This window comes from Phyllobates terribilis, unplaced genomic scaffold (genome assembly GCF_046119375.1).
Source record: "Phyllobates terribilis strain yellow unplaced genomic scaffold, ASM4611937v1 Scaffold_4__5_contigs__length_816908805, whole genome shotgun sequence".
In the NCBI taxonomy this organism is placed as follows: Eukaryota; Metazoa; Chordata; class Amphibia; order Anura; family Dendrobatidae; genus Phyllobates; species Phyllobates terribilis.
In genome coordinates, this window is record NW_027362764.1 from 530,812,841 (window position 1) to 530,833,244 (window position 20,404).

The 20,404-nt window shown below is 42.7% G+C and overlaps 1 protein-coding gene across 4 annotated transcripts in view; it reads right to left on the reverse strand.

Annotated features, from left to right (window-relative positions):
• Positions 1–2,548: 2,548 nt before the first annotated feature.
• Positions 2,549–20,404, reverse strand: part of ZNF236 (zinc finger protein 236) — a 183,580-nt gene continuing 165,724 nt past the window's right edge. For 3 of the 4 annotated variants that reach the window (XM_073678924.1, XM_073678925.1, XM_073678923.1), the window contains exons 32-33: positions 7,202–7,378; positions 2,549–3,248 (exon numbers count right to left, since the gene is read on the reverse strand). In XM_073678924.1, coding sequence (XP_073535025.1) covers positions 3,112–3,248; positions 7,202–7,378 — 314 coding nt within the window. In that variant the 3' untranslated portion in view covers positions 2,549–3,111. The remainder of the gene's footprint in view (positions 3,249–7,201; positions 7,379–20,404) is intronic. The other variant, XM_073678926.1, reaches the window with a different exon arrangement.

Sequence of the window (20,404 nt, forward strand, 5' to 3'; positions counted from 1 at the left end):
GGGGTCATGTATCGTGAGATTTTGGCCAACAACCTCCTTCCCTCAGTAAGAGCATTGAAGATGGGTCGTGGCTGGGTCTTCCAGCATGACAATGACCCAAAACACACAGCCAGGGCAACTAAGGAGTGGCTCCGTAAAAAGCATTTCAAGGTCCTGAAGTAGCCTAGCCAGTCTCCAGACCTAAACCCAATAAAAAATCTTTGGAGGGAACTGAAACTCAATGTTGCACAGCGACAACCCCAAAACCTGAAAGATCTTGAGAAGATCTGTATGGAGGAGTGAGCCAAAATCTCTGCTACAGTGTGTGCAAACTTGGTAAAGAACTTCAGGAAGCGTCTGACCTGTGTAATTGCAAACAAAGCTTTTAGTACCAAATTTAATTTCTGTTTTTCTATTGCATCAAATACTTATTTCATGCAATGAAATGCAAATTAATTATGTCAAAATCATACAAATGTGATTTTTTTCTGGATTTTTTTTTATTCTGTCTCTCACAGCTGAAGTGTACCTACGATAAAAATTACAAACCTCTCCACTTGGAGAAGGTTATGGAACAGCTGACAAACCTAGAAGAGGACGACCACGGAAAACTTCCTCCAGAGTTGATCACATTATTAAGAAAAAGTCAGTATCTGATGTCCATAAAAGTGCTGTACAGATTTTGCACGAAATGAACGAAGAATATGGGGTCAAAGTGAGTCACCAAACTGTGGTGCGACGCTAAGAGCAGTAGGGTTGAATGCACGCATTCCAGTCAAGAAGCCTTTCATCTCTGCAAAGAACCGGAAGGTCCGACTTGAGCTTGCCAAAGAACACAACCAATGGAAAGAGACAAATTGGTCTAAAGTGTAGGGGTCGGATGAATCCAAGTTCAATCTGTTTGGTAGTGATGGCAAGCACTATATATATACAGCCCAATTGGAAAACGTAGGTACCAAACACCTACAGTGAAACATGGTGGAGGCAGTCATGGTTTGGGGATGCTTTTCTGTATCAGCCATTGGCCCTCTGCGTAGAATTTATGGAAATATGAATGCTACCATGTACAAGGATATACTGGAGAATGTAATGCTGTCACATGGTAAAACCAAATTAGGCAGGGGATGGAAATTCCAGCAAGACAAAGTTCTTAAACACACATCCAATTTAGTAAAAAATTGGTTAGCAAAGAGAAATGTACGCCTGTTGCAATGGCCAAGCCAATCACCTGATTTAAACCCTATAGGGCACCTTTGGGATGAGTTAGGGTGACGAGTTGGGGCCTGTACCCATAGCAATACAGATGAATTGTTTGCAGATTTGCAAATGAAATGGAGCAAAATCCCTCAAGATGAGTTAAATACACTAGTGGCTTCAATGCCCCGTCGGTGTAGTGCAGTAATTAAAGCAAGAGGTTATGCTACAAAATACTAAGTTATGGCCTTGTAAACAATGAATTACTCTATGTTGTGATCAATAAATAGTATATGCAAAACTTATGACTGTCAGTTTTCTTTAATTAAATGACCATACCTATATTCAAAAGCATTTTGGCTAAAATTAAGGTCTTGCATGATGACATCATCATGCACTTTCAATTCATCACCAGGGAAATGGCATTACAACAACCAGACAGAAGGAATCACACTTTAAAAAAAAATGCTAAATATATAGTCTGTGAGAGCTTGGAGAGGTTACCTAGAGTATGGTTATGGAGCTGGCCCACTCAGGAAGGTATGATACCTGAGGGCGAAGAGTAGTTCTGGATGGGCTTCAGATTCTGGTAGAAAAAAAGGGAATCTGGTCAGCCACAATGAAGACATTTTTCTAAGAGAGAGCAAGAAGATCGGGAAGTAGCCATGCTGGAGAAAGAGTGGAGGTAAGGAGAGCCCATTAAAGAAGCACTCCCCCCATAAGAGACGTCCTGTTTCAACATAAAGGAGAGAAAAGAGAATTTACTGGGTAGAAAAGACAAAATGAGCAACAGGAAATTAAAGGACTCATAGAAGAAGGAATTGAAGGAAAAAAAAAAACAAGGAGAAAAATAAAAAGGAGGGACACTACCCACCATAACACTACAACACTCAGTATCCATTAGGACAGGCATTAGAGAAGGGGGTAGTGGGACAATGGGTAATTTTAAAGAACTTACCCGTACTTTAGCACCTTGGCTTGTGTCTGCCTCCTTAAGACACTGAACTAAAACGGACTTATCTGGAGACTGTATAGCGGCTGTAGATCAGAGAGGAAACCGAACACTTTTTTATACATATTGTTATACTTCGAGTGACAGAGTCTATACCTATAGTACTGTGATAGTAATGGGAAATTAATATTTCTAATAAATGTGTTATGTCATTTTTTTTAAGATATAGCTAATAACATCAGGAACATTATATGGCAAAAAATACACACATGGAAATGATAAATGAAGGAATAAGGTTTATTAATATTCTAGAAGTAGATGTCACAGACATTTAAAAATATTATCTATGAAGTAACAATTTTCAAACTGAAAGATGAAAATGGACCAGCCACTTTCCAAACAGGCAGGTAATTTAGTTTTTACCATATAGTACAAAAGAAAAGGCTGCAGTGCTTTTTGCCAGTAGAAGATTTACATCTATACAAAATGTGTGTGTATATTACATAAATATATATTAGACACACACAGTTACATATAGATATACAAACACATATAGGCATATATACACATTATACATATGTACAAATCCTCAAATACATACATATATTTATATTTCTTAGTGGGAAACTTGAGTGCAATAATCTTTACTACAAAATGTAAAATAACACCCCTGTATAGTTGTTTTAAGTGATACTTAAACTACTGTAAGTGAAATCTAAACAACTGTAAAAGCGCAACAAATGGGGACGTTATCCACTCCTCCATTTAACTAATGTTCAAAAATCTCCCCCAATGTAATCAGATGTACCTGAGAAGTGCAGAAAAATTCTAGAAATACAATTAAACCTCAGGTCATCAACTCAAATATATAGCACCGGAGTCACAAAAATTGGAGGCAATGGAATGACACTGGTCTGCTTACAAAACCCCTGGTATATTTACAAGCTATACAGCTACTATATAATAGTACACTAGTGAATGGTAGATCATCGGAAAACATTGCTTATGCCACACTGCCAGTCTCCTGACGATTCCTGGACAACTTCTTCCAAATCAAGTGTTTGTGTTAGGTCTTCCCCCCCTTCTTCATCTTCTTGATGCATAGAAACTTCCTCTATAAGGTCTGTAATAGAATACGATAAGGAAAATAATCAGCCAAAATGGAAATATACGTAACAGGATCAATAGGATCAACCCTCCTAAGCCGTTTATATGGGCATGCAGGTCCTAGAAAGTTGAATAAAACGATACCTTGATATCTGCAATTCGATGTCTTATTCTAGAGAAATATTTTTCTTATATGTAAATGAGCTGTTAAGATCTATGGGCCGGACATAGATATTCTGAAGAATCTGCCTTCAGAGCTTAATTTAAATAAAAAGGGGCTTTACCAATGTGAGACATGTAATGACTGACACTTAGTTCTAAGCTCACCACAGAGCTGTGTGTGATTATTAGAGCAAACACAGTACAGCAGAAGTGAACTTTGTCTCGTTACAAACATTTGCAGCAGCACTTGCCAATCCATAGTGCAGTCAGCTTTGCTGCAGAGCTTGTGCCCGATTATAACCAATACAGCACAGCAGAGTTGAACTTTGTCTCATTACAAACACACAGCTGTCTTTTCATAGTGCTGTCACCTGTACTGCCCATCCCCCCACTCTGCCTGTGGCATGAAAGCTGAAGCACTGTGAAAGGACAAATGCAGCTGCAAATGTTTTTATAATGAGACAAACCTCACTTGCAATACCATGCTAGTTCTGATCTCACTGCAGAGCAGTGTGTGATTATGAGAACAAAGTGTCAGTCATTACTTGATAATGTCCCCTTTTATTTAAAATGGGCTCTAGAGGCAGATTCTCATGCTGATCTGTGTCCTTATCAGAGATTTTAACAGCTCATTAACAATAATAGGATCGCAGATATCAAGGTATCGTTTTATTTAAAGCACCACGCCAGTGTTTTTTTTTTTTATTTCAGTGCTGGAGTGGTTCCATTAATTTAAGTTCCCTTACCCTAGTATTATACTCACTAGATGCCGCCTTCAGCTCTTCCCGATGCCACTCAGGACCCACAATGCCATTTTGTGACCACAACTTCTGACTGACCGGAAGTCAGAGGAAACGGTCACAAGCTCTCAATGCAAGTCTATGAGAACCTTGTCTTGGTTCTCATAAATTTACATTGAGTAGTGACTTCCGACTCGCCCAGCAGACACTGGATTGATCCTTTAGGTCACTACCTACAGAGACCGACGGGAGCGGCGCGGATATCCAATGAAGCTGGCGGCTGGTAAGTTTGATACCAGGGGCAGGGAACTTAGAATAGTGGCACCATTCTAGCGGTAAAATACAAAAAATTCTGGAGTGGTGCCTGCATGCCCATATATCAGATGATTGGCGTGCACTCTGTTATATTGCGAGGTGCTGGAAGAACGGGGTGTGCGACCTCTTGACCAAGGCAGGAGAAACTCACCGCATACTCTTGTATCAGGTGATGCAATATATTTTTATTATCCGTGAAAGCAGACATACATAAAAAGACAAAAGGTGCTGGGAGTTATACGACAAAGTTACATAGGATGTTTCGACCCCTCCAGGGTCTTTATCACAATGCCGCTGAACTAGTTAAGCTCCATGAGGCGCTCCCGTGCCTAAGTGTTCTGCATACGGCGGGGAGCGCCTCATGGAGCTTAACCATTTCAGCGACATTGTGATAAAGACCCAGGAGGGGTCAAAACATCCTATCTAACTTTGTTGTAAACTCTCAGCACCTTTTTTCTTTTCATGCATAGTACAGACCAAAAGTTTGGACACACCTTCTCATTTAAAGATTTTTCTGTATTTTCAAGACTATGAAAATTGTACATTCACACTGAAGGCATCAAAACTATGAATTAACACATGTGGAATTATATACTTAGCAAAAAAGTGTGAAACAACTGAAAATATGTCTTATATTCTAGGTTCTTCAAAGTAGCCACCTTTTGCTTTGACGACTGCTTTGCACACTCTTGCCATTCTCTTGATGAGCTTCAAGAGGTAGTGACCGGAAATGGTTTTCACTTCACAGGTGTGCTCTGTCAGGTTTAATAAGTGGGATTTCTTGCCTTATAAATGGGGTTGGGACCATCAGTTGTGTTGTCCAGAAGTCTGGTGGATACACAGCTGATAGTCCTACTGAATAGACTGTTAGAATTTGTATTATGGCAAGAAAATAGCAGCTAAGTAAAGAAAAACGAGTGGCCATCATTACTTTAAGAAATGAAGGTCAGCCAGTGCGAAAAATTGGGAAAACTTTGAAAGTGTCCCCAAGTGTAGTTGCAAAAACCATCAAGAGCTACAAAGAAACTGGCTCAAATGAGGACCGCTCCAGGAAAGGAAGATCAAGAGTCACCTCTGCTTCTGAGGATAAGTTTATCCGAGTCACCAGCCTCAGAAATCGCAGGTTAACAGCAGCTCAGATTAGAGACCAGGTCAATGCCACACAGAGTTCTAGCAGCGGACACATCTCTTCAACAACTGTTAAGAGGAGACTTTGTGCAGCAGGCCTTCATGGTAAAATAGCTGCTAGGAAATGACTGCTAAGGACAGGACACAAGCAGAAGAGACTTGTTTTGGCTAAAGAACACAAGGAATGGACATTAGACCAGTGGAAATCTGTGTTTTGGTCTAATGAGTCCAAATTTGAGATATTTGGTTCCAACCACCGTGTCTTTGTGCGACGCAGAAAAGGTGAACGGATGGACTCTACATGCCTGGTTCCCACCGTGAAGCATGGAGGAGGAGGTGTGATGGTGTGGGGGTGCTTTGCTGGTGACACTGTTGGGGATTTATTCAAAATTGAGGGCATACTGAACCAGCATGGCTACCACAGCATCTTGCAGCGGCATGCTATTCCATCCGGTTTGCGTTTAGTTGGACCATCATTTATTTTTCAACAGGACAATGAGCTCAAACACACCTCCAGGCTGTGTAAGGGCTATTTGACCAAGAAGGAGAGTGATGGGGTGCTACGCCAGATGACCTGGCCTCCACAGTCACCAGACCTGAACTCAATCGAGATGGTTTGGGGTGAGCTGGACCGCAGAGTGAAGGCAAAAGGGCCAACAAGTGCTAAACATCTCTGGGAACTCCTTCAAGATTGTTGGAAGACCATTTCCGGTGACTACCTCTTGAAGCTCATCAAGAGAATGGCAAGAGTGTGCAAAGCAGTCATCAAAGCAAAAGGTGGCTACTTTGAAGAACCTAGAATATAAGACATATTTTCAGTTGTTTCACACTTTTTTGTTAAGTATATAATTCCACATGTGTTAATTCATAGTTTTGATGCCTTCAGTGTGAATGTACAATTTTCATAGTCATGAAAATACAGAAAAATCTTTAAATGAGAAGGTGTGTCCAAACTTTTGGTCTGTACTGTATGTCTGCTTTCACGGGTGATAAAAATATATTGCATCTCCTGATACAAGAGTGTGCGGTGAGTTTCTCCTGCATGCCCACATAGACAGGAGGGTTGATTCTACTGACAGATTGCCTTTAAGGCTCTTTAACTGATCACATGGCTTTTTTGTACAGTATATGATTCATTACATACCTTCTTTAGAATTTTTTTTTTTACCCATGATTGATTTTAGGTCATTAGAAGTTTAGGTTCCTGTATTTAGTTCTGGAAGTGTGAGCTGAGTCCAGTAGAGTTCTGGGGCCTCGCTTACAGCCGCAAATTCTAGACTCGCACATATTGAAAGGTGCATTGTCAATACATATACCATAAAGACCTGTCCGTTCTCCAGCCATGTCCATTTTTAGTAATTGAGAAGGGAATAGCAACATTCAGTTGTCAATTAATACATTTCCAAGATAAATAACAGGGGAATGTGCTCACTGCATTGTTTTAATTAAGATTTAATTAAGAAAAGATGCTCCAGAATGGTTATTTTATAAGGAATACAAGTATTCACTAAAAGAGACATGACCAGAGGGGAGACAGATCTTCTTTAAACCACAGAAAAATGACAAGTTATGACAATAAGACAGTGTCACTGTACAGCTGAAAACTCGTCCCCAAAGTACATACCAGGGTAAGCATGAGTCCGTTTCATATGATGCTTCATATTGCATTTCTGGGAGAACGTCATTGAGCAGTAATCACATTTGTAAGGCTTTTCTCCAGTATGCTTCTTCATATGCACCTGCAGTGCACTCTTCTGGTTGAACGCTTTCTCACATAACGTGCACTGGAAAGGACGCTCTCCTGCAAGCACACACAACGAGTGCGATTGGTACTGTACAATTATTTTCTACCATATTCCAGTGAATTCTATTTGATGTTGTTTAATATGCAATTATTTAGCATGACAGAACCAAAAGAGCTGTAAAAAAAATTACACAAAAGATGAGCGGCTTAGATTAACACAGCACAGCCCTGGCAAAAGTTATGGTGGATGAGAGCAAAAATATAGATTCTATCTTTGGGTTTCTTTATGTAATCACAAATGAGTGAAAACCAAAAACTAAAATCAACCTACAAACAAAACCTTTGGTTTGAGTGATCGGTAGGGGTTCTCAAGAACCTGACCTTTACTCAACAACTCTACTAAAAAGTCTACCAGTTAATGCTCCTTCAGACATCCATGTAAATCAGTCCGAGATAAGACCGCTAATGCACGGACTGGCCGCGGGTCTCCTGACCCGAGAGGAACAACTCATAGAAATACAGGAAGCTGTCATGCTCGAGTTAGGAGATCTGCAGCCAGTCCGTGCATTTGTGGTCTGATCTCGGACCGATTTACATTGATCTCTGAATGGGCCCAAGGCTGGAATAACACCTGCAGTTTTTAATCAGATTTTTTGAGAAAAACACAAAAATAATAACAGAGGAAAGAAGTCTTTATAGTTTTCCTTAGTTTGGTATTCACTTCTGTATTTGTCTTAGGACTTGTGCAGAACACCGTAATACTCAGATGAGTGCAATCTGTCATTTTGATGGATAGCACTCATCCTCATGTTATTTTATGGGGCTGTGCACATGTCACAGAGCCGATCCGGGGGAAAAAAAATTGCAGCATGCTCGATTTGCATCAGATCGTACTCGTCCACGCATTCAGAGTGCGTGAAAAACATTGGACTGCACTCAGATGACAACTGAATACAGTCCGATTTCCACAGACTGACAGAATGGAGACGATGAAGACATTGTTTTCTCCATCTTCTTCTCATCCAAGAGAATCGGATCAGAGTGTGATCAGAGTGTGATCAGAGCGTGATCAGAGCGTGATCAGAGCGTGATCAGAGCGTGATCAGAGCGTGATTTGCATAAATGACTCTATTCTCTCAGATGAGAAAATATATGGTCTTCTGCATCCAGTCTTACGTGAAAATCTACACCAACAACTGCAATAGCATTTCCAACCTGAGGCAATACCTGTCCAGGAATAAGCACTATGTTCCATCCTAAAACTTACTAACGACCCCTTTAAAAAAATATCAGTCTTGCATCATTTTAGCATATTCACCCGCCGCTTCAATAAGTGGCATATTTTAGTCTAGAAAGTTGAAAAATATCCATACAAATCATCGCATTTTATTATAAAGCCTCATATAAAAATCAGGCACATTTTTGAAAAGAAAAGTTTCAGAATTATTATTTTCCGAAGGAACAAGCTCTCAGACTAAAATGTTTCATATTAATGGAAATCGAGGTCGGCATTAAATGAATCTAGGAGACATGAATGCATACAGACAAGCTTTTTGAAGACTGCTTAAAAGGACTTTATGCTTCTCGGACACGTCTGATGTCCTCTGTTATCAGGATTACCATCGCTGAACATTTTCTGTGGCGTTTTTTGTAATGCATTGATAACAGGACCCATATCATTTCTAGCACCTTTTAGACCACACTGAAAGGCCGGTGTGGATTTTCTCTTCGGAGTAAATGTATTCATTTACGGTTTTCACGCATGGTGTATCCTGAAGGCTTAATTAACCAAAGTCAATGACCATTCAGGAGCAATGAATAGAGAAAAAACATTACTCTGCCGGGTCATGTAGAAGGACTGCTCTCCGGGATAATTGTAGATCTCACAGCGTGAAAGCTAGAGAAGACTAATAGTAACGAACATTCAGAAAAACGGAATATTAGTGAAGATCATGAAATAGTTACAGCCACAAATAGAGTATTAACATAGCCCCCACCCGTACGTGCTCAGTAGGTCTTGGGCTAAACTTATGCCAGCTTAGGTTGAAATGAGAATCCCTAAAAATGTACATAAAAGGAAAGCTTTCCACCACGGATGTATTGGGAATTGCTGAAGTTGAAGTGCGCAGGGCTCGCTCATTCTTTCTCGACTATTATTGAGATGGGTCTGCCCTTTAAGTTTGAAAACGAAGGAAAAAAAACAAACTTTTAAATAGGTTTCAATAAAGGGAAACCTAAATCTTAAAGGACAAGTCAAGGAAACATAGGAACCATGCAAAATAATTAAGGGCAAGTACAAATGCTAGGTCAGGCAACAGGCTAGCAATATTACCAAATAAACCCTCCTAATGAGATCACATAGGAATTCTGCCATTTCTAACAGCCCGTGCTGTCGTGCCCTGTCGACGGTAGGCGCTCAAAGCTTACGAGTAAGGACGCAGAAATTGGAGAATACATCTCATTTCTTGTAACTGTGCAGCTGAATAGAAATAAGAAACTTTGTAATATATTTTATTAGAGAAATCTGCTTCTTTCTATGCCGGTGCTGATCATTCATTATCATCAAAATTCTCAATTCACAGGTAAAATCTGTTGTTAGTGAATACAGACTTTCCTATTACTGAGATAGGAGAAAACAATTAGTGGTCATAAAATTGTATGGATAACTGTTTCAGAAGAACTTGCATCAGAATGTCTGTCGGCCTCCAGCTCCCCCCCCCCCTCCATAGAATCTTGAAAGCACCAACTGTCATCTCTTTCCTCATCAATGGGAAGATCTGTCTTCACTGAATAAAGATTCATGTGGCTTCAAAGAAGTATATTTCAAAATGTCTTACATGCACAATAGTGAATGGTACTTCATAACGAACATAAACTCTCCAGTTTAGCACATAAGGTTTGACAAAAGGAGGACATATTTGTACACATCTGTTGGGTAATCCAGTTCGACCCAAACACGCTGCAGAATGTCCCCGTTGATGGTCATTATTGAGGTGGTAATGCGGTCCCAGAGATCATCCAGTGTTGCAATGTCTTTAATGCACTCCCAAAAGGAAGAAGTCACACACTGTTAGATCAGGAGACCTGGGGGGGGATCTGAAGAGTGGCAAGTCAACATCAATACAAAGCCCAATCCACTGGTTGGGTGTTCCTCGTTGAGATAGCGAGGAGCCTCTGAATGCCAGTGGGGTGGAGCTCAGTTTCGTTGGAAAATGAAGTTTCTGGAATCAATTATCAGTTGCGGAAACAACCATAAGGCCGGGGTCCACCTAGCGAATCACATGCGATGCGAGAGCATAGGATGCGATATGCTAATGACATTCAGCTCCTGCTCAGCTCTCTGTGCGATCGAAGCACAGAGAGAATCACAGCACAGCTGCGGAGGGGACGGAGAAATCAATTTCTCCATCTCCTCTGCTGCTGACATCGGCTGGCATCGCCCTGCACTCGGGTGATATCCGAGTGCAGAGCAATGTTTCACACGCACCCATAGATTATATGGGTGTGTGTGTTCCGAATACAGCATGCAATTTACACACAATTCATTTAGACTTCTCATACTCTAACAAAGCTCTTTCTCCTGCCTAGTCGCCATTTCGGGATCTGATGCCGCCTGGTGAGTCACAAGCGATCTGCACGCGCGAGTACAAACTCGGAGATGTGACCTTTCGATACGTTATTATTACAAACGGGTGACATTTATATCTTTGCAGTAATATGAAGGCAAAACCCGATGAATCTTTCATAATCACCTTGTATATTTCTAAAAAATACAATTTGCAACTTTACTGAGAAGTCCACAGAACTAGAGCACTTTTGATATTTGCCGAAGATATACCCAATTACTGTATATCTCTGATTATCGGTATAAAGTTTGTAGATTCAGAATGGTCAGTATTTTAGTCCTCAAGAAAAAATAATATGCAGCTTGCACCAAAGTTAAATTTTTACTATGAGGCTTAATTCACAAGTTCAGGAATCTGCATAAAATGGTCACTTTTCCATCGGTGTGCTGGATCAGTTATTCGTTGGTTTTTGGCCCGGGTGACTTTTTTGTTTTTAACATTCATGTGTCATCATTCTTCCTCGTGTGCAAACACCTTTCCCCAGTAAGAAATCATCTAAGCTTCTTCTAGAATTTGCTCCGTGAAAAAAAAGACGTCTTCTCTGACTCCTTCACTTAAATGAGTGACTATGATCTACATATTGGATCAAAGTAGGATATAAAAAAAGACTACAACATTGAAAATGTTGAATTTAATATGTGTGTGCGCAGGGGTGTACATAGGAACCATGGAGCCCCATAGCAGAAGTTCTAATTGCCCCCCCCCCCTCCAAAAAAAAAGTAAATAATTGTCGGGGTCACAGAAGAGCAGATCTCACAACTTTCCAGCCTTTACATAGTAATTTTCCTTCTGCTGAAGTCCTAGATTCCTCTTTCATTGTGCCATAAAGTGTGATGCCAACAAAAGTGTCTCCAAACACAGTACAGTCATGGCCAAAAGTATTGAGAATGAGACAAATAGTAATTTTTCCAAAGTTTACTGCTTCATTTTTTGTAATGGCAATTTGCATATACTCCTGAATGTCAAAGAGTGATCAGCTTAAGAGCAATTACTGTACTTGCAAAGTCAATATTTGCCCAGAAAATTAACTTTAACCCCCAAAACACATTTCAACATCATTGCAGTCCTGCCTTAAAAGGAGCAGCTAACATCGTTTTAGTGATTGATCCATTAACACAGGTGTGGGTGTTGATGAGGACAGGGCTGGCGATCAGTCAGTCATGATTAAGTAAGAATGACATCACTGGACACTTTAAAAGGAGGCTGGTTCTTGGTATCATTGTTTCTCTTCAGTTAACCATGGTTATCTCTAAAGAAACACGTGCAGCCATCATTGCACTGCACAAAAATGGCATAATAGGGAAGAGTATCGCAGCTACAATGATTGCACCTCAGTCAACAATCTATCGCATCATCAAGAACTTCAAGGAGAGAGCTTCCATTGTTGTCAAAAAGGCTCCAGGGCGCCCAAGAAAGACCAGCAAGCGCCAGGACCATATCTTAAAACTGTTTCAGCTGCGGGATCGGCTACCAGCAGTGCCGAGCTTGCTCAGGAATGGCAGCAGGCTGGTGTGAGTGCTTCTGCACGCACTGTGAGGCGGAGACTCTTTGAGCAAGGGCTGGTTTCAAGGAGGGCAGCAAAGAAGCCACTTCTCTCCAGAAAAAACATCAGGGACCGACTGATATTCTGCAAAAGGTACAGGGAGTGGACTGCTGAGGACTGGGGCAAAGTCATTTTCTCTGATGAATCCCCTTTTCGATTGTTTGGGACATCTGGAAAACAGCTTATTCGGAGAAGAAGAGGTGAGCGCTACCACCAGTCTTGTCTCATGCCAACTGTAAAGCATCCTGAAACCATTCATGTGTGGGGTAGCTTCTCAGCCAAGGGAATCGGCTCACTCACAGTCTTGTCTAAAAACACAGCCATGAATAAAGAATGGTACCAGAATGTCCTCCAAGAGCAACTTCTCCCAACCGTCCAAGAGCAGTTTGGCGCCCAACAATGCCTTTTCCAGCATGATGGAGCACCTTGCCATAAAGCAAAAGTGATAACTAAATGGCTCATGGAACAAAACATAGAGATTTTGGGTCCATGGCCTGGAAACTCCCCAGATCTTAATCCCATTGAGAACTTGTGGTCAATCATCAAGAGACGGGTGGACAAACAAAAACCAACAAATTCTGGCAAAATGCAAGCATTGATTATGCAAGAATGGACTGCTATCAGTCAGGATTTGGTCCAAAAGTTGATTGAGAGCATGCCAGGGAGAATTACAGAGGTCTTGAAGAAGAAGGGGCAACACTGCAAATATTGACTTGCTGCATTAACTCATTCTAACTGTCAATATAACCTATTGGTGCTCATAATATGATTGCAATTATATTTCTGTATGTGATATAAACATCAGACAAACACTAATAAAAAACAGAGGCCAGCAGATCATGTGAAAATATAATTTTGGTGTCATTCTCAAAACTTTTGGCCATGACTGTATGATACCCCCATGGTGAATTCCTCCACATTCACAGTATAATGACCCTATTGTACCCCACCTCAACTCCCAAGGCAAAGTATGGTGACCCCAACACAGTATGATCCCCCAACTGTGACCCCCACACAGCCCCCCATGCAGTATAATGGGCCTACATACAATATAATGGCCCCACAACTCTCCACACTCCACAGAGTATAATGCACTCGCCATGGTCCTCCACACAGTATAATGCACTCGCCATGATCCTCTATACAGTATAATGCACTCGCCATGGTCCTCCACACGGTATAAGACACTCGCCATGGTCCTCCACACAGTATAAGACACACGTCATGGTCCTCAACACGGTATAAGACACTCGCCATGGTCCTCCACACAGTATAAGACACTCGCCATGGTCCTCCACACAGTATAAGACACTCGCCATGGTAGTCTACGCAGTATAATGCTCTCTCCATGGTCCTGTATGCAGTATAATGCATTCGCCATGGTCCTCCACACAGTATAACGAACTCCCCATGGTCCTCCACACAGTATAATGCACTCCCCATGATCCTCCACGCAGTATAATGCACCCCATGGTCCTGTACGCAGTATAATGCAGCCCCCCATAGGGCAAAATGCAGCCCCCAGTCCTCCAGTTTTATCAGTACTCACTGATTTATAAATAAATACATACTTACCGCTCCTCGTTCCCCGCTGCTTCAGTCTCTGCAGCTCGTCTCTGTCATCACCTCAGCAGCTGCCAGCTCCACTGTCTGACAGCGTGGAGCATCATCATGCTGCTGCGTCAGACGCAGAGGAGGAATGATGGGGGAGAGAGTGTCACATGACGTTCCCTCCTACATCATTGCTATCAACCAGGGCCGAATCCAGGGCGAAAGAGTCTCAGTGGACCCTTTAATACATACCAACATTCATGATGCACAGATACGGCGGAGAAATATAGGTATACAACACAGGGCCCAGGCTGTCCCCTCATCCTTCATATATGCAGACATGCACACACACACGCACACACACACACACACAGTACGCAGACGCGCGCGCAAACACACAGTACGCAGACACGCACGCAAACACACAGTACGCAGACACGCACACAGTATGCAGACATGCGCACACACACACACACACACAGTACGCAGACACGCGCGCAAACACACAGTACGCAGACACGCGCGCAAACACACAGTACGCAGACACACGCGCAAACACAGTACGCAGACACGCGCGCAAACACACAGTACGCAGACACACAGTACGCAGACACGCACACACGCACACAGTATGCAGACATGCACACACACAGTACGCAGACATGCACACACACAGTACGCAGACATGTGCACACACACAGTACGCAGACATGTGCACACACACAGTACGCAGACATGTGCACACACAGTACGCAGACATGTGCACACACAGTACGCAGACATGCACGCACACACAGTACGCAGACATGCACACACACACAGTACGCAGACATGCACACACACACAGTACGCAGACATGCACACACACACAGTACGCAGACATGCACACACACACAGTACGCAGACATGCACACACACACAGTACGCAGACATGCACACACACACAGTACGCAGACATGCACACACACACAGTACGCAGACATGCACACACACACAGTACGCAGACATGCACACACACACAGTACGCAGACATGCACACACACAGTACGCAGACATGTGCACACACACAGTACGCAGACATGTGCACACACAGTACGCAGACATGTGCACACACAGTACGCAGACATGTGCACACACAGTACGCAGACATGTGCACACACAGTACGCAGACATGCACACACACACAGTACGCAGACATGCACACACACACAGTACGCAGACATGCACACACACACAGTACGCAGACATGCACACACACACAGTACGCAGACATGCACACACACACAGTACGCAGACATGCACACACACACAGTACGCAGACATGCACACACACACAGTACGCAGACATGCACGCGCACACGGTAAGCAGACATGCACGCACACGGTAAGAAGACATGCACGCACACGGTAAGAAGACATGCACGCACACGGTAAGAAGACATGCACGCACACGGTAAGAAGACATGCACGCACACAGTAAGCAGACATGCACGCACACGGTAAGCAGACATGCACATGGTACACAGATATGCACATACTCAAACAGATACACAGATAAGTACACATACAGACATATGTACATATTTGAACACATTCTTAAAAACACATAAAACAGACAAATATATATATATATATATATATACACACACACACACACACACACACACACACACAGTCATACACACTGACATACACAAAAGACACATTAGAAATATATTTAATATGGGGATTGGGGAATCTGGCGACAAGCCTCACTCATCTGCCCCTTGGCCTGTGTCCGGTCCAGCTGTGCAGGGCCACCAGCTTGTCTGATGGCCATCACAGGCCCTGGACCATCAGAGGGGCCCACTCGCCATTGGGGCCCACACCGCTTCCTCAGCATCTCCGCAGGGAGGACCTCCGGCGGTGTTTGATTGCGGGCACTTCATCAGGGCCCCCCTCCTGCTCCACCGGCGCTGCTTAATTGACGGCACTTCATCAGGGCCCCCCTCGGGGCCTCCCTTCATCAGTGCTTCCCTTCATCAGGACCCCTTCTTCATTGGGGCCCCACTCCTGCACCCCCCCCGCTCCGCTGCTTGATTGCCGCCGCTGCCCCCTGGCACTGTTTTCAGGAATGGCCGCGCGCAGTGCGCTGCGCGGCTGTGTCTGCTAGTAATGATGGCAGGGACGACAGAAGCACAATTAAAGGCGCAGTGTCGCCCCTGCCGTGTCATTACTACAATACACAGCCGCACAGCGCACGGCCATGCCTGAAGACAGTGCCGATGGGCGGCGGCGGCAATCAAGCAGCTGAGCGGGGAGTGCAGGAGGGAGGCGACTGCTATGGGGCCTCCCTAGCTCACGGGTCCCATAGCAGTCACGTGGCCTGCCGCCATTGGCGGTACGCCACTGTGTGTGCAGTCTGTTTAAAAAGAAAAACGGATAACACAACCGAGACACTGACATGTGAATGAAGCCTTACAGAACTGTATGTTAAATGGCCGCTACAGCTACTCCGCCATTGTCCTAATGTACTTTTCTCCTGTGCCTTCTGCCTGTATGTTTTGATGTATGCATGCACAAAGTAAAACTGGCATAAAAACCGGGAAAATTGAAGCAATTACGAGAGAATACGTTGCATCTCACAAAATGCACCATGGATAAACTCTTTTTCTGAGAACACTGCAAACATTGTTTTTTTTTCTACTTAATGACATTTATTAAGAAGATGAAAGCTCGGGGGAATTGTTAGGACATGAAGCTTGCACATTTATCCAGACAATGAAATGATACTCAGGGCTTTTTAGAGGTTCTTCAGAAACAGCAGAACGCAACCGCATAACAAAATCATCTAGGAACATTCTTTAATGTAGAGAGAAAGCAAATTTCTCCTCTAATTGCTCTGAAAATGAACAGCCTGGTTACTCCTGAATCACGTGTCACAATACTGAGGTTCAGCACATCTGAAACCACTAGATTTTACAAAAACTATCAGACCTGGAGTTTACAAATAACTAAGGCTAAAATCAGCACATGCAGTACAAGAGGATAAAATGAGGGCTACATGTACCGGTGTAATTAATCGGGCACAGACATTTAATGACTGCACTCTCAGAACTGAAGACTTTATTAGTGAATTATGTTGCCATAGGCCTGATCGCAGAACAGGTTTGTGCTGACAAGCTTCTGCCCACACATTAAAAGCCCTGTAAATCAGAAAACATGTTCAACTAAAAGCCTTTTTCCCCCCCTTCTAGCTATGAAATGCATTTACTTTTATTCATTATACAGTACATGGACAAAAGTATTAGGGCATTTAATCTATAATGGCATGTAAAAGTTTGGGCACCCATGGTCAAAATTACTGTTATTGTGAACAGTTAAACAAGTTGACGATAAAATAATCTCTAAAAGGCCACAAAGCTAAAGATGACACACTTCCTTTGTATTTTAGGCAAAAAAAAAAAATTGACATTTTTTACATTTTAAAAATTACTAAAAGGAAAATGGGGCAATGCAAAAATTTGGGCACCCTAGGAGATTTCTGTGCTCAGATAACTTTGACCAAGGTTTCAAACCTTAATTAGCCTGTTAGGGTCATGGCTTGTTCATTATCATCGTTAGGAAAGGCCAAGTGATGAAAATTTCCCAGCTTTATAAAAACCCATCCTACTCTAACCTTGTGCCAAAAACAGCAGCCATGGATTCTTCTAAGCAGCTGCCTAGCACTCTGAAAATGAAAATGGTGGAGGTCCATAAATAAAGAGAAGGGTATAAGATAGCAAAGCGCTTCAAGTTACCCTTTAATCAGTTCAAAATGTAATTAAGAAATGGCAGTAACAGGAACAGTGGAGGTGACCATGTAGGAACATGGTCTGATCATACAACATCTCCTGGGCAGGGAGGGGGAAGATAAAAAAAAGGATATAAACATTAGAGCAGGGGATCACAGCTGATTTTTTTGGGGGAGGTAAAACATTTCCCTACCTGTTTTTAAGCAATTTTTTACCTTAAAGAAAGAATCAGCTGCAATCCTAAACTGTAATGTCTGTATACTCTTTTCCTTCCTTCCCTCCCAGGAGATGTGGTATGATCAGACCATGTCCCTGCTCGGCCATTACACAGCAGGGACACATTTATGTTTAATCATATTTTATTAAGAGAGATTTTGGCCCATATAAAAAAAGAGAACAAGAAAACAGTAAAACTATGGCAGCGCAGGGCCTATTTAAACAGATTCATTCAAGTCCATGTATTGAGTTGAAGGTAATAGTAAGGAAATATTTACAGAACATGGGTAAGGGTTTTACCTTCACATTTTGAGTAATTAACTATTGTCTATCACTAGATGCGGATTTACTTTGTGTTGATTACTTTCCAAGGAATGTTATGCACCTGTAAGATGCTGCTTATTTTTTAATATTCCATCTGGATGGGGGGGGGGGGAGAATAGGAAGGGTGGGATGTAGGATAGAGGGGAAAGGTGTCTGAGAAGGTAAGGCTGTGTGATATCATATTCGACTGCATAATGACTTCTTAAAGAAGATGAACTAGCTGGCTAAGTTCTTATTCGGGAAACAAACTCAGGAAATTTGGAGACTCTTTAAAAAGAATCCAAGGGCTCCATGTCTGAACGAATTTGAGATTATCCCACCAAGGTTTCTGCCATTAATTCTTCCATATAGTAAAGGAAGTTGAACTCACTCAGCCACTCCATCGTTTGAGGGATCACATGTGAACGCCAATACCTGGCGTCTTATGACGCACTTCCGGCACGGCCATGTTAAATGCCGCTGTTGGAGATTGACAGCGGCATTTAACATGTTAACAGCTGCAAGTGGATCGCGATTCCACCCCCGGGTGTTAGGGGCACATGACAGCTGATCAGATCAGCATTCATGTGCCTGAAAAGGTGGGCTCAGTGCCGGAGCCAGCACCAAAGAGGGGGAGGTGACCTATGATGTTCCTACAGTGGGGAAAAAAAGTATTTAGTCAGCCACCAATTGTGCAAGTTCTCCCACTTAAAAAGATGAGAGGCCTGTAATTGACATAATAGGTAGACCTCAACTATGAGGGACAAAATGAGAAAACAAATCCTGAAAATCACATTGTCTGATTTGGAAAGATATTTTTTTCAAATTTTGGTGGAAAATAAGTATTTAGTCAATTAGAAACGAGCAAAATTTCTGGCTCTCACAGACCTGTAACTTCTTCTTTAAGAGGCTCCTCTGTCGTCCACTCATTACCTGTAGTACTGGCACCTGTTTGAACTTGTTATCAGTATAAAAGACACCTGTCCGCAACCTCAAACAGTCCCACTCCAAACTCCACTATGGTGAAGACCAAGGAGCTGTCGAAGGACACCAGAAACAAAATTGTAGCCCTGCACCAGGCTGAGAAGACTGAATCTGCAATAGGCAAGCAGCTTGGTGTGAAGAAATCAACTGTGGGAGCAATAATTAGAAAATGGAAGACATACAAGACCACTGATAATCTCCCTCGATCTGGGGCTCCACACAAGATCTCACCCCGTGGGGTCAAAATGATCTCAAGAACGGTGAGCAAATATCCCAGAACCACACGGGGGGACCTAGTGAATGACCTGCAGAGAGCTGGGACCAACGTTACACAGGCTACCATCAGTAACACACTACGCCGTCAGGGACTCAGATCCTGCAGTGCCAGACGTGTCCCCCTGCTTAAGCCATTACATGTCCGGACCCGTCTGAAGTTTGCTAGAGAGCATTTGGATGATCCAGAAGAGTATTGGGAGAATGTCATATGGTCAGATGACACCAAAGTAGAACTGTTTGGTAGAAACAATTCGCCGTGTTTGGAGGAGAAAGAATGGCGATTTGCATCCAAAGAACACCATACCTACTGTGAAGCATGGGGGTGGCAACATCATGCTTTGGGGATGTTTCTCTGCCAAGGGACCAGGACGACTGATTTGTGTACATGAAAGAATGAATGGGGCCATGTATTGTGAGATTTTGAGTGCAAACCTCATTCCATCAGCAAGGGCATTGAAGATGAAATGTAGCTGGGTCTTTCAGCATGACAATGATCCCAAGCACACCGCCAGGGCAAAGAAGGAGTGGCTTCGTAACAAGCATTTCAAGGTCCTGGAGTGGCCTAGCCAGTCTCCAGATCTAAACCCTATAGAAAACCTTTGGAGGGAGTTGAAAGTCCGTGTTGCCCAGTGACAGCCCCAAAAAATCACTGCTCTAGAGGAGATCTGCATGGAGGAATGGGCCAACATACCAGCAACAGTGTGTGCCAACCTTGTGAAGACTTACAGAAAACGTTTGACCTCTGTCATTGCCAACAAAGGATATATAGCAAAGTATTGAGATGAACTTTTGTAATTGACCAAATACTTAT